Source organism: Megascapheus bottae, chromosome 4 (genome assembly GCF_031878675.1).
Source record: "Megascapheus bottae isolate mThoBot1 chromosome 4, mThoBot2.hap1, whole genome shotgun sequence".
Classification (NCBI taxonomy): Eukaryota; Metazoa; Chordata; class Mammalia; order Rodentia; family Geomyidae; genus Megascapheus; species Megascapheus bottae.
Genome location: NC_143512.1, coordinates 31,162,483 through 31,174,739, shown reverse-complemented (window position 1 = coordinate 31,174,739; position 12,257 = coordinate 31,162,483). Strand labels below are relative to the sequence as shown.

At 39.4% G+C, this 12,257-nt stretch overlaps 1 protein-coding gene across 1 annotated transcript in view; it reads left to right on the top strand.

Annotated features, from left to right (window-relative positions):
• Adgrv1 (adhesion G protein-coupled receptor V1) overlaps positions 1-12,257 on the top strand; it is a 440,726-nt gene that overhangs the window by 373,770 nt on the left and 54,699 nt on the right. Inside the window, exon 87 of the mRNA XM_090331049.1 lies at positions 9,528-9,649. Coding sequence (XP_090187175.1) covers positions 9,528-9,649 — 122 coding nt within the window. The remainder of the gene's footprint in view (positions 1-9,527; positions 9,650-12,257) is intronic.

Here is a 12,257-nt window from a genome sequence, read left to right as displayed (position 1 = left end):
AGAAAGGAAGAAAGAGAGAAAGAGAGAGGGCGGGGGAGGGAGGGAGGGGAGAGAGAGAGAGAGAGAGGGAAAGAATTAAACTTAGACATGAGTTCAAACCCTGGGATTAGCACACATACACACAGTGTGTGTGTGTGTGTGTGTGTGTGTGTGTGTGTGTACTTGCATGCACACACACGCACATGTGCACATGCCCCTTTCCAGGGCGGGGATAGTTTCTGGGCTCCTTGAAATAATTTTAAAACTAGTTAAGGAGGTCCTTTATCTGTTAGTTGAATGATTTCATGTTTGTTTTAAAACTTTCATCTTGATTTTTAAAAAACTGTTATAATTTCATTCTATGAAGCATTTATAAGTGTGTAGAAAATTATTATGTCAGCTGTGGACCTAAATGATAATTTAACTTTCTCACAGTTTTAAGACATGTTTTCCCTCAGAAAGAACACAGATACTTTAACTCTTCCTTTAAGAATCACAGGCTTCACTGAGATCTCCCCACTGCAACCCCCACACCAATACCCACCTCCACTAGGAGAATTTTATCTGACAACTTTGAAGTACGTGGTTCAAATAGAACTGCTCTAATAACAGTCCTGGCAAAGTCCATGTGAGTATGTCTCATCTAACTTGGTTATTTTCCTTAGATTCAAAATTATAGCCTACAAATTGAAAATTATATATAGCTTTTGCAAGGCGAGACCATAATTCTAGGCTTTCAACATTTTTTTTCCGATCCCAATAAATCACACTCAGAGTAGGCCTGACACCATACTGTCCTTTACCGTTCAGGAGAGACCTAAGTCAGATATGGATAAAGCATAATTTAAGCTTCAGAGACCTTGAGATTTCACAGATAATTGGCTCACCTTCTTCCTATGAAATATTCAGTAGAGCGGTGCTGACAATCCTGTGTTCAGTGGCTCACCTGCACAGTTCCTTCCAAATTAGACTTCTATCCTTCCCACATCAACAAGGACCACAGAAGATTTATGTCAGAGTGGATGAGCAGCCTCCACTCAAGAGCCACTCTGAGTAGTACAGGTGGATCTCTAGCCAGTTCTTTGCCATCCCTTCCTTCACAGTTGACGTCCCCTAAAACTACTTAAGTTACTTCTGAAACCAAGCTTTACAAACTATGGAATATAAGTCTGGCCCATATCACCTTGCCAACTTACTTTCAGTGAAATAAGATGGATGGAAAATGACGATACAGTAAGCACAGAATAGAAAAGAATCTATCTTGGGCAAAAATAGATAGTTCCTGTGTTAATCCGTTTAATACTTTTCTTTTGAGAGTTTGAGTGCGTAGTTCACATTATAAAATGTATTTCTTTCTATGATTTGGTTCTCTGATCAGGACTCCAGAGCAGATCTGGCTCCTTCATGGTCCTGCAATTGACATGTTTATGGAAATTGGATAAGCGTGAGCTGATTCTGGCAAATGGCCCATGCTTCAGTCACATTTTTTCCTCTCTCCCTCTTTTTTCCTTCTATTGAAAGGCAGCCCCAGGAAAGTGTCATTGTCCATAGGAATGTCACTCATAGGCAGCTTTGTCTGAAAGTCACAACCCTGAAGTTTTTGTCAAGTGTCTGTGTTCCAGCAGTTCCTGGCCCTGCAGCATAGCCCGTATCTCCTTCTATGCCTTTGCTGTGTTTCTAAGGGGAGAGAAACACTGGGCATACAAGTTTAGCTCTTACTTTTGCTTGTAACTGTAACACATCACTGTAGTCCTGCAAACACTTGACACTAGAATTTGACTTTTATTTATTTATTACAACATATAACAATGAGCAAGGCTTAGGTGAATATTCCTGAGATAGTGGTTTGGGGAGGTTATTGGCTTGTAGGAGCTTACAGAGGGTGCACAAGTATACATTACATATTAAGGTGTTTCCAGAGAAACAACCAATAGAAAATCATAGACATAAATTATACAGATAATATGTATAGATATATATACACATAGGAATATACCAAGAATCTTACTATAATGTATTGGCTGATAAATCACTAGCACTTCAAAGAGTTGGGAGCCAACAGTAAATAGAGAGTGGATTCCCACCTTTAAAGACCTGAGAATTAGGAATGTTAGAGGTCTGGAGAAAATCCAGATGCACGCTCAGCCAGTCAAGCAAATAGAAGCCTTTCAGTTTTCTTCCCATTTTTGTTCTATCTCTCCAAGAATGGAGGACACCCAGCCTGTGGCTTGTATGTAACCTGTGAAAGCATTTGATACGTGCCAGGCAGACACATTTGCTTCTCATAGGCTTCTCACTGGCTGCCTGTGGCTATCTGCTTATACTGGCAATCGTGTATGTCCCCAGGATGATGTGATAAATATCAACATGATGGAACCAAAGATGTTGACAGATCTGTTTTAAATCGATTGGCCCTATAGTTTTCCATGACAATTTTAATGTGATGGAACTTCTTCAACATTGGAAGTAAAAGCAAACAAAACTCACCTAAATTGGGACCATAAACAAGACACGTGAACAAAGATCAGCAAAATAAGCTACCCAAACAGACTGTAGGGTTTCCTTCAAACAGGCCTAATCCACAGGCTTTGTAGATGCCTATTCCAGCCTTGCTGACCAGCCATGTGTGGTACACTTTCCTTGAGGCTTCGCTGTCCTGTGTGTTTGCTTATGCACTGCGTGATTAATGCCTACCTGTTGGGAAAGCTTGGGGGCACAATTTGGTATTTTCGCAGCAAGAAGTGGGTGCGATTGCTGATACGACTTGCCTCTAAGTTTTCTTCACACATTTCAGAATAAAGACCCATATTTTCTTTTGCCTTTTTTTTTTGGTTTTTGGTAATGTGAAAATAACAGGTTTAATCATTCCATTTGACATTTGTGTTTTTTTGTTTTGCACTGACAAGTGCAACCCAAGTTGTTAGAATGTGGAGGTCAGTAAGGAAAAATTAAAGCAAATTCTTCAGAAGGTTGTAAACAGCATAAATGTCAGCCTCCAGTCACTGAAGTGTGGTATGTACTAGAGTCATTGTTCTTGTCCCTGGGGTATTGATGAGCTTCAATGACAAAGAAAGCCGATAACACAGTATTTGGTTTTCTTTTTTTTTAAAAAAAAAAAAAAAGGTGGGGAGGGGCTGGGAGTTTGACCTATAACAAGTGCTTGCCTAGCATGCATGAAGACCCAGGTTCAATTCCTCAGTACCACATACATAGAAAAAAGCTGGAAGTGGTGCTGTGGCTCTAGTTGTAGAGCACTAGCCTTGAGAAAGTCCAAGGAAAGTGCTCAGGCCCTGAGCTCAAACCCCAGGACTAGCCAATAAATAAATAAATAAATAAAATCATGGTTTCCACTAAAAATAAATAGTAAAAGCATGCTATATTACCAATGGAATCTAATTCCTCAAGTAAGCTTCCTTCATGACACTGGTACTGAATGGAAAGAGGAAGGAACCAGGGAACAAGTTTATCCTTTCAAAGAACTCACCTCAAATGGCTCACTTCCTCCACCTAAGTCCTACCTCCCCAAGTTCCTATCACGACCAAGATTGCTACTCCTTTCTCCAAGTAATTTCCACCCAAATGTTTTCACATTAGAGGTTCATGGTTAAGTACTGAAGAGCTTTGATGATTTTTTTTTTTTTTTTTTTTTTTGGTGAATTGTGGGGCTTGGACTCTGGGCTTGGACTCTGTTCCTGAGCTCTTCGGCTTAAGGCTATCACACTATCTCTTGAGCCACAGTGCCACTTCCTAGTAGTTCATTGGAGATAAGCGTCTCAGGGTCTTCAGTGCCCAGACTGGCTTTGAGCCAGGATCCTCAGCTCTCAATCTCTTGAGTAGCTAGGATTACAGGTGTGAGCCACTGCAACCACAGATCATTGATTTTCCCCCCTCCCTATTGTAAAACTTCATCTTAAGACATGCTTGACTTAGCAAAGGGTTTTCTCTTTTCTTTTCTGTTTGTTCTTTGTTTGGGGTTGGGCTGATTTTTTGTTTTCTTTTAGTCATAAGGGATTTCAGCTTAGGAGCTTCTGCTTACTAAGCTAGCCTTCTTTTAAACCTAAGTGTCCTAGTTTATTTGAATTGCTATCAGAAAATACCACAGACTTAAAACCACCAAAAATCTATCCTGCTTCTGGCAGCCAAGAAGTTCAAGGCCAAGATGCCAACGTTTTGGTGTTTGGTGTTTTCTTAGACTCCCACTTTCTGGTTCTTAGACATATTTTTATTCTGTATCCTCATAGTAGAAGGCACAATGCAGCTCTCCCCACCTCCCTCCCTCTTCTCTCTCTCTCTCTCTCTCTCTCTCTCTCTCTCTCTCTCTCTCTCTCTCTCTCTCTCTCTCTCTCTCTCTCTCTCTTTCCCTTTTCCTCTCTCCCTGTCTCTCTCTTTCACTCTCTGTCTCTCCTCTTAAACAAGAACACTAATCTCATTCATAACTCTCTATCATTGCACTGAAATAGTACACTGTACACAGATTCCATGCATTGCTTATATATTTAAGCTTGGACCTTGGATTATTTCCTTCTGGGAGGTAAGTGATGCTGCTGTGACCACTGGTGGACTGTTATCGTCGTCATTTGCAACTTTTGGTTCATTGGGGTACATAACTAGGAGGAAAACTGATAAAGCCTATAGCAGCTCTGTTTTTACCTTTTGGAGATCCTCAAGGTTGTGCTCTACAGAAGCTATACCATTTTGTTTCCTATCGGTGCTGAATTTTTTCTCCATCTTACCAACACTTACTGTTTATTGGATATATAATTTAAGAGTCATCCATAAGTTACTTTTGCACAGCTGGGACAAAAACTCCTTAAAAGATGAGTCATTTTTGCTCATGATCAAAGGGTTCAACATTGCATATTTAACCTAGAATACCATCTTTCTGGGCGTGAAGTGGTAGCTTCTTTTTTTTTTAATTTTTATGGAAACACAGTATTGGGCTCAAGAAATAGGGTTTCTTTTTTTCATATATTTTTTATTGTAATTAATAGGAGGGTTACATTATAGTCACCAGATAAAAAGTGCATTACTTCACATACATTAATATCCTTTCTTCACCCCACCCCTCATCTTGCTTTCCTCCCTTCCCTATCCAACTTCAAATAACCAAATACACATATATACAATATATCAGATAACCAGGTGAAATACTGTATGTAACAATATGAGATAACCAAGGGACAGCAAAAGAGATGAGAGATAACATGAGAGGACAATAATCACTCGTTATATGGATTTTGTAAGAAATAAGGGTTTCTATAGGTAGATTATACTGCCCAGAAGACATGCAGAAGGTCTACTCTATAACAAACAATCCAATTTTAAAATGGACAAGAGATTTGCATAAACATTGTTGAAAATAATGTATGCAAACTGCTAATCATCTGATTAAAAAAAAAGATGTTCAACATCATTAGGTATCAGAGAAATATAAATAAAAATCAGGACAAGCTACCACTTCACGCCCATCAAGACTGTGTCATAGGTTAAGTATGGAATGCCCTCCACAGACCCCTGAGTGGGATTCTAGGTCTCCCAGTTTGTGGTGATATTTTTAGTCATGGTAGAAACTTGGGAAGGCAGGACTTAGCTGAAGGAAGCAAGCCATCAGAGTTGTGTTCTTCCTAAGGTTAAACCTAACCCCTGGTTCTTCTCCCCCAACCCCCTCTCTTCCCCTTCTCTTTTTATTTTCATTTCCCTAATACCTAATGATGTTACACATCTTTTATCACCTTGTTAGCAGTTTATCTAGACATTGGAATTATTCTATATTCACTACTCCATCCCTAAAATATAGTTTGTCTCTAAAATTACCAATGATAAGTATCTTCTTCAATAAACATTGGCTTATATACAACAACGGTGTAGCTATTATTTCACCAAGTGTGAACAAAAAAAATAAAAATAAAAAGCAACTTTGTGGATTTGGGAGTTAAAGATTGGAAGCATTTATCAAGGAAAGTGAGGATAACAACAGATAGCTAGACAAGGGCATACAGCATGCTGAGATGGGATTGGGATAGGTTTTATACCTTTTGATTGAAAATTTGTGAACCTTGTTGATTGGCTGTCATTTCTCAGATCAAGGTTTGATGTTCACACATGAGAGAATATTTCGTGCTTGGTTTTTACTTTCTCGTTTTGCCTGGCCCTGGTTTTTCTTTGGCCCCTGGCCATGCCTTCTTAAAGGAATGGGTAAGGTGATGGAGATAGCCAGAAAAGTGCAGCTTTCAATATAGGAAACTGAGGTGACTTTCATTCCATGGAATATTAACTTTCAATTTGCCAAATGTAATTCCTGTAACTAATTAACAATATGCTCCTTCCCAACTTTTACTGCCATCACTCCCTCCCTGCACCCCTTTTCCTTTCGCTAAGCTCCGAAAGGTAAGAGATAACTTGTAAGAAGGAGATTAACAATTAACCTAGTTGATGTACTGATACTTTGCATCATTATGACAAACACCTATCACAAATAACCTAAAGGGAGAAAAGATCCATTTCGACTCATCGTTACAGAATGTATCATAGGCCTCCAGTGGTGCTGAGGCCATGTGAGGAAACACATTATGACCACAGAGTTGACTAGAAGGGGAGGCTGCTAGCCTCATGGTGGACCAGAAGCAGTGAGTGAATAGGCATTAGAGACCAGGTAGACCTTTCAAAGGCATGGCACTAGGTCCTACTTCCTCCAAGCAGGCCCACCTCCTCAAGTTCTCACAACCTTCAAATTAGTCTTACCAGCTGAGTACCACAGTTTCAACCCACAAGATCACAGACATTTCATGTTCAGTCCATAACATTGGTGAAGTTTTTAAGTTTCAGAGCTTCTCCTTTACATGCCTGCCTTCTACAATCAAGTAACCAGATGATGGTTTGGGGAATTTTTTTAATTTGTTACAAAAATTTCTAAGTTTTACAAGCTTTAGGCCTAAAACATCAAGTTATGCTGCTGGATCTATTTCTTCTCTTTGAAATAACATTACTGTTTCACTGCCAGAACACCAGTACATTTTTGAGTATACTGAGCTATTGATGATGAACTTTCTTTCATGCAAAGTTTCTAAAGTGCAAAGGTATCACACTTTTCTGCAGAGGTCCAGAATATGTGCCATGAGTATTTCTCATCAGTACCAAAAGGCACTGTTGGCTTTTCCAACAAGATCTATGGGTACACCGTACCTGGTTTGCTGGAGATACTTACAAGAGCATTGAGACTAGATTGTGGTGACCAGTCTTGTTGGTATAAAACAGGCCTGTTCTATCATATTCTACACAATACAAATGGAAATCTGTACCTACATGGTGTAAGTATAGAATGAAATTGCCAGAGTTGATATTTAATCTTTGAACTTTCTGAGCACAGTTTAGACTATTTCTAATTTCAGAGGAAAAAAGTATCAGGGATTTCTGATCCTTTCTTTGCATAAAATTTCTAGAAATAAGTTTCTTTTTAACATATAAAAGCATACTCTATTTTGTGTGTGTGTATACAAACACACACATGTGTTTATATATGTACATATACTTTGCTTTTCATTTGTATTGAGATTGTTAGAATATATCCTCTAAGGATAAGAAGGGGCTACTAAAGCTGTAAATGTTAGTGTGTGTGTGTGTGTGTGTGTGTGTGTGTGTGTGTGTGTGTGTGTATGCACATAGCCATGTATTTTTGTTAGCACTGGGGTGCAAGAATTTTTTAAAAAGTGCAAAAAGCAATTGCCATACTTAGCCACAGATTATGATTTCTAAACACCATTCTACTTCCCATCAAAGAAATAAGATCATCTCTGGCCAATAAGCATATAAGTACTAATAGAATACTAAAGACATTATCAGAGACAGTCTTTTTTTAAATTTTTTTATTGTAATTAGTAAAAGGGTTACATGATATTTGCCAGATAGAAGGTGCATTAATTCACCTACGTTGATACCCTTTCACATGTCTTGGTACCCCTTTCCCTCCCCCCCCAAACCCCCCAGAGACACTCTTGAACCCATGTGGGCCACTTCAAGCATCCAAATGAATGATAATAGTAATGGATAATATTCTGTAGAGTAAAATAGGAACCTATAGGTCCTTATTATAAAAATAAACAAACATTTGAAAGAGAAAAGTATACTTATGTATTTCCAAGTAATACCACACAAGATTCTCATCAATGGCAAGCATTTTCCCTCTCTCTGTACTTGAGGACATTGTTGTAGTGATTGAACTGGGCCTGAGGATAGTAGAAATATTCCATTATCTTTTTTATTTTATTATATTATATATACATTTTAAAAGGTTACTCGAGAACCCACACATCAGAGTACTCAGAAGATAATGAAAAAACAAATTAGCAGCTTCCAAATTGTCCATTACAAAATAGTCCCCCTATCTGGCAGTGGTGACCCATTCCTTAATCCTAGCTAACTCAGGAAGCTGAGACCTGAGGATTATGGTTTGAACCCAGCTCCGGCAGGAACGTCCATGAGACTCTTTTCTCCAGATAGCCAGAAATGGAGCTGTCGTTCAAGTGATAAAACAAAAAGCTAAGGGACAACACTTAGGCCCTGAGTTCAAGTCCCAGAAATACACACACACACACACACACACACACACACACACACACACACACACACCAGACATAATTATTCTTCTGTATTTGAAACTTTCCTATAATTTTCAGACAAACATAAGATTAAAACATAGATAAAGTTATATTGAGCTGTTCAAATCTTGATTTGTGAGGTTTAGAGGTGTTGATGGTTGTGAGTACGTAGGGACATATCCCTAAGTCAGGGGTATGTTTGTTAATATTTTCCAACAGCTTGGAAATGCATTTCATTTCAGGCTACTAAGACCTTATTCACCTTCTAAATTGAGCATAACTTGTCAATGCAATAAATAGCATAATTTCTATAATGGTATTCCAAAATGAAAGTTAAAGAAAATGTGGAAGAGATGTGGAATTAGTAGTAGCACCCTTGGTGCTAGAGAAAACTACTTTGAGAGCAACTAGGACATTGAACTGGTTACTTCACTCAGCTCTGAACTGTTGACAACAAATTTTGGTGTCTTCTTAGTCAAAAAAGAAAGGCAACCGTATTATTCCCATATCACCCACACAAATTAGTGTTGCGTTGAAAATTCTTGGTTGTAACATGCTAGTCTGAAGAGTGTGCTACTGTCTATATTTTCCAGTGGAACAGTATTTTGTGATGGGATTTGTACTACTCCCAACTCCATGTTTTCTCCTGATGCTTCCCAGCTGCTCCAGCAGGTGGCAGGCAAGGAGAGGAGCTGGTCTTAACCATCTCCAGACCACAGGTCAGCCTGCAGACCCAGCTAGGTGCCTTCTCTGCTCTTGTGCTAAGAGCAGAATCTTCAAGGTTGTTGTCTTAAGATGAGTATTTAGTCATAAAGTAAGAGAAGAACCAAAAGTAATTGTGTGTGTGTGTGTGTGTGTGTGTGTGTGTGTGTGTGTGTGTGCGCGCATGCGCGCGCGTGCATGTACCTGCTCTGAAGCTCTAAACCATCTTTCTTTTTTCTTTATGGTTTTTAGAAATCCCGCTGATTCTCTATCTCTTTGCCCTGATTTCTATGACATGGCTTTGGGGAGGACTGCACATGGCCTACAGACACTTCTGGATGTTGGTTCTCTTTGTCATTTTCAATAGTCTGCAGGTAAGCCTTTTGCTTTGATTACTGATAACATGCATCATATTAATACAAAAATGTAACAGTGTCCATATGGAGACTTAAGCCAGGCTCAGTGATTTGTACTTGAAATCCTATCTATATAGGAGGATTATAGTTAAAGACCAACGTGGGCAAACAGTTCCTAGAACCCCCATCCTAACCTAATGGAGTTGAGTGTGGTGACATATGTCTGTCATACCATTTATGTGGGATGCATAGATAAGGAGTTCACGATCCAGTCTCTCCTGCACATAAATACAAGACACTTCGTTTAAAAAATGGTTAGCAAAAAAGGCTCAGGCCTATGATCCTAGTTACTGAAAAGGAGAGATCTGAAGACTAGAGCTGGAAGACAGCCTGGCAGGGAAGTACATGAGACATTTATCTCCAATTAACCACCAAAATCCAGAAGTAGAGCTAGACACAGTGGTAGTGTAGTAGTCTTGAGTATAAAAGTTTAGGGGCAGCACCTAGGCCTTGAGTTCAAGCCTCAGAACCAGCACACTTATAAAAATAAAGTGGGACGGGAGGCTCCAGGGTGTTGTTGAATTGATAAGAGTGCCTGCTTAGCAAACACAAAGTCCTGAGTTCAAATTCCATACTGAAAAGAAAAAAGTAAAAAGAACTTAGAGTTTATATGTAGGTGAATTTGTACACATATGGAGATTTAGAAATAAGATGGTAGGAGATAAAATCTTAACCACTGACATTTATCTGGGATTCTCACTGGTTTGTCCTATGAATTAGGGAAACATAAGACCCTCTCCTTCCTTTTGACAATATAGTTATGAATGCCTACCTCTCAAAGCAGCTATGAATATCTATCTACCTGTCTGCAAACTCTGCAGCTGGCAACTGTGCAAGACCTGTGCACACACTGCAAGCATGGTTGTGTGTAGATTAGATCATTTGAGGACTAAAGCCTACAGTGATAGGCAGGCATTCTTCTCAGAGCTTGATGGAGAGTGGTTTATTACAGAGTGAATAGACAACCTTAGGTCCAGCAGAAACTACCATCAATTAGCTTTTTGAGCATGCTTAGCTATCATAACTGAAAATATATAACTGTAACAAAAATAAAAGCTGACTTGTGGTGCTTTTGTTAAATGGGAAACAATTGCATCTTAAAATGAACAAAATAGGACAAATGGACATGTTCTTTATTTTCCAAAATGGAAAGGTCTGTCATAGACTTCAAAGACTTCTTAAATTCACAAAAAGTATCTGTACAAGGATGATGCTTTTGGCCATCATTGAGGTGACCTATCTGTATATATATGTATGTGTACGTGTATGTGTACATGTATTACATGCACTCATACATTTAGGATTTGTGTATACAACTGAAATACAACTGCATCTTTAAAATTTGCTCTTTAGGAGACACTTTTTTTGTTTAGTAAGAACATAGCTTACGTGATCATGTCCAATCAACGCACACTATCACCTTAGGAAGGGGAAAAAATCAAAACCTTGGAATCAAGTTCATGCACAATGATATATGGGCATCTTTCTGTAGCTAAAGATGTAGATGAACATCTACTACCTGCTAGGAAATGTGCTAGTGCCATCAGAAGAAAGCCCTACCCGTCCAAGGTCTACTAATTCAAAGGTGTCAATACTTCATCACAAAAATATTGCTAGAGCTGGTCACTGATGGCTAGCTACTCAGGAGGCTGAAAGGTAAGGTCTAAGTCAGCATAGGCAATAAAAGTCCTTGTGACACTTATCTCCTATTAACCACCCCCAAAAGTAAGGCTGTGGCTAGAGTGGTAGAATGCTAGCCTTGAGTACAAAAAGCTCAAGGATATCAGCCCAGACCCTGAGTTCAAGTCACTGGACTGGTACACATACAAAAACAATTTTGCTAGAACTGATGGTAATCCTTCATGTCTGTAAGTCTATCTGCTCATGAGGCCAAGATCCAGGGATCTGTCTAAAGTCATCTAGGCAGAAAGAGTCTCAAGATTCTGCACAATCACAAGCAAAAATCAGGGCTGCAGGTGTGGTTAAGGGGTAAAGTGCCAGCTAGCAAACAAACTATGCAAGCATGAGGCCTTGTGTTCAAACCCTGGGACTACATGTGTGCAAATGAATATGTGACATGCATGTGACATGTAAACAGAGTATTATGAGAGCCGAGTAATTGCTATTCCTCCTGCCTGTACTTTCATATGGGCTGAGATGAAGAGTGAGCCATGAGTTCAGGGGCCCTGTCTTGGTCACCTTTGTCTCCCTAGCACCTAGCAGAATTAAGATCAGCATCTACAACAACAGCCTGCAGACATTATTTTACCTGGAAGGTGTATCGTGGCACACAGAAACAGTTTTGTTTTGTTTTGATAGTTGCTGCAAACTTTAAAAAGTTGAGAAATGTCACGCGAAAACCTTGAGTGTCCAATTTTCTTCAAGACAGAACTTGTATGGCAGTAACTTTCAGCCTTCTTTGGACATGGAGGGTGTGGCCTTGTTAGGCTTGACATACGTCCTTCTTCCTGCCAGAGCCATCCTGTCTTCTATGCTTATTCATGAGGGCATGGGGCAAGCGAAGGGACCCTAGACAGAGAAAGCAGTGCTAGCTCTGCTGCAGGAA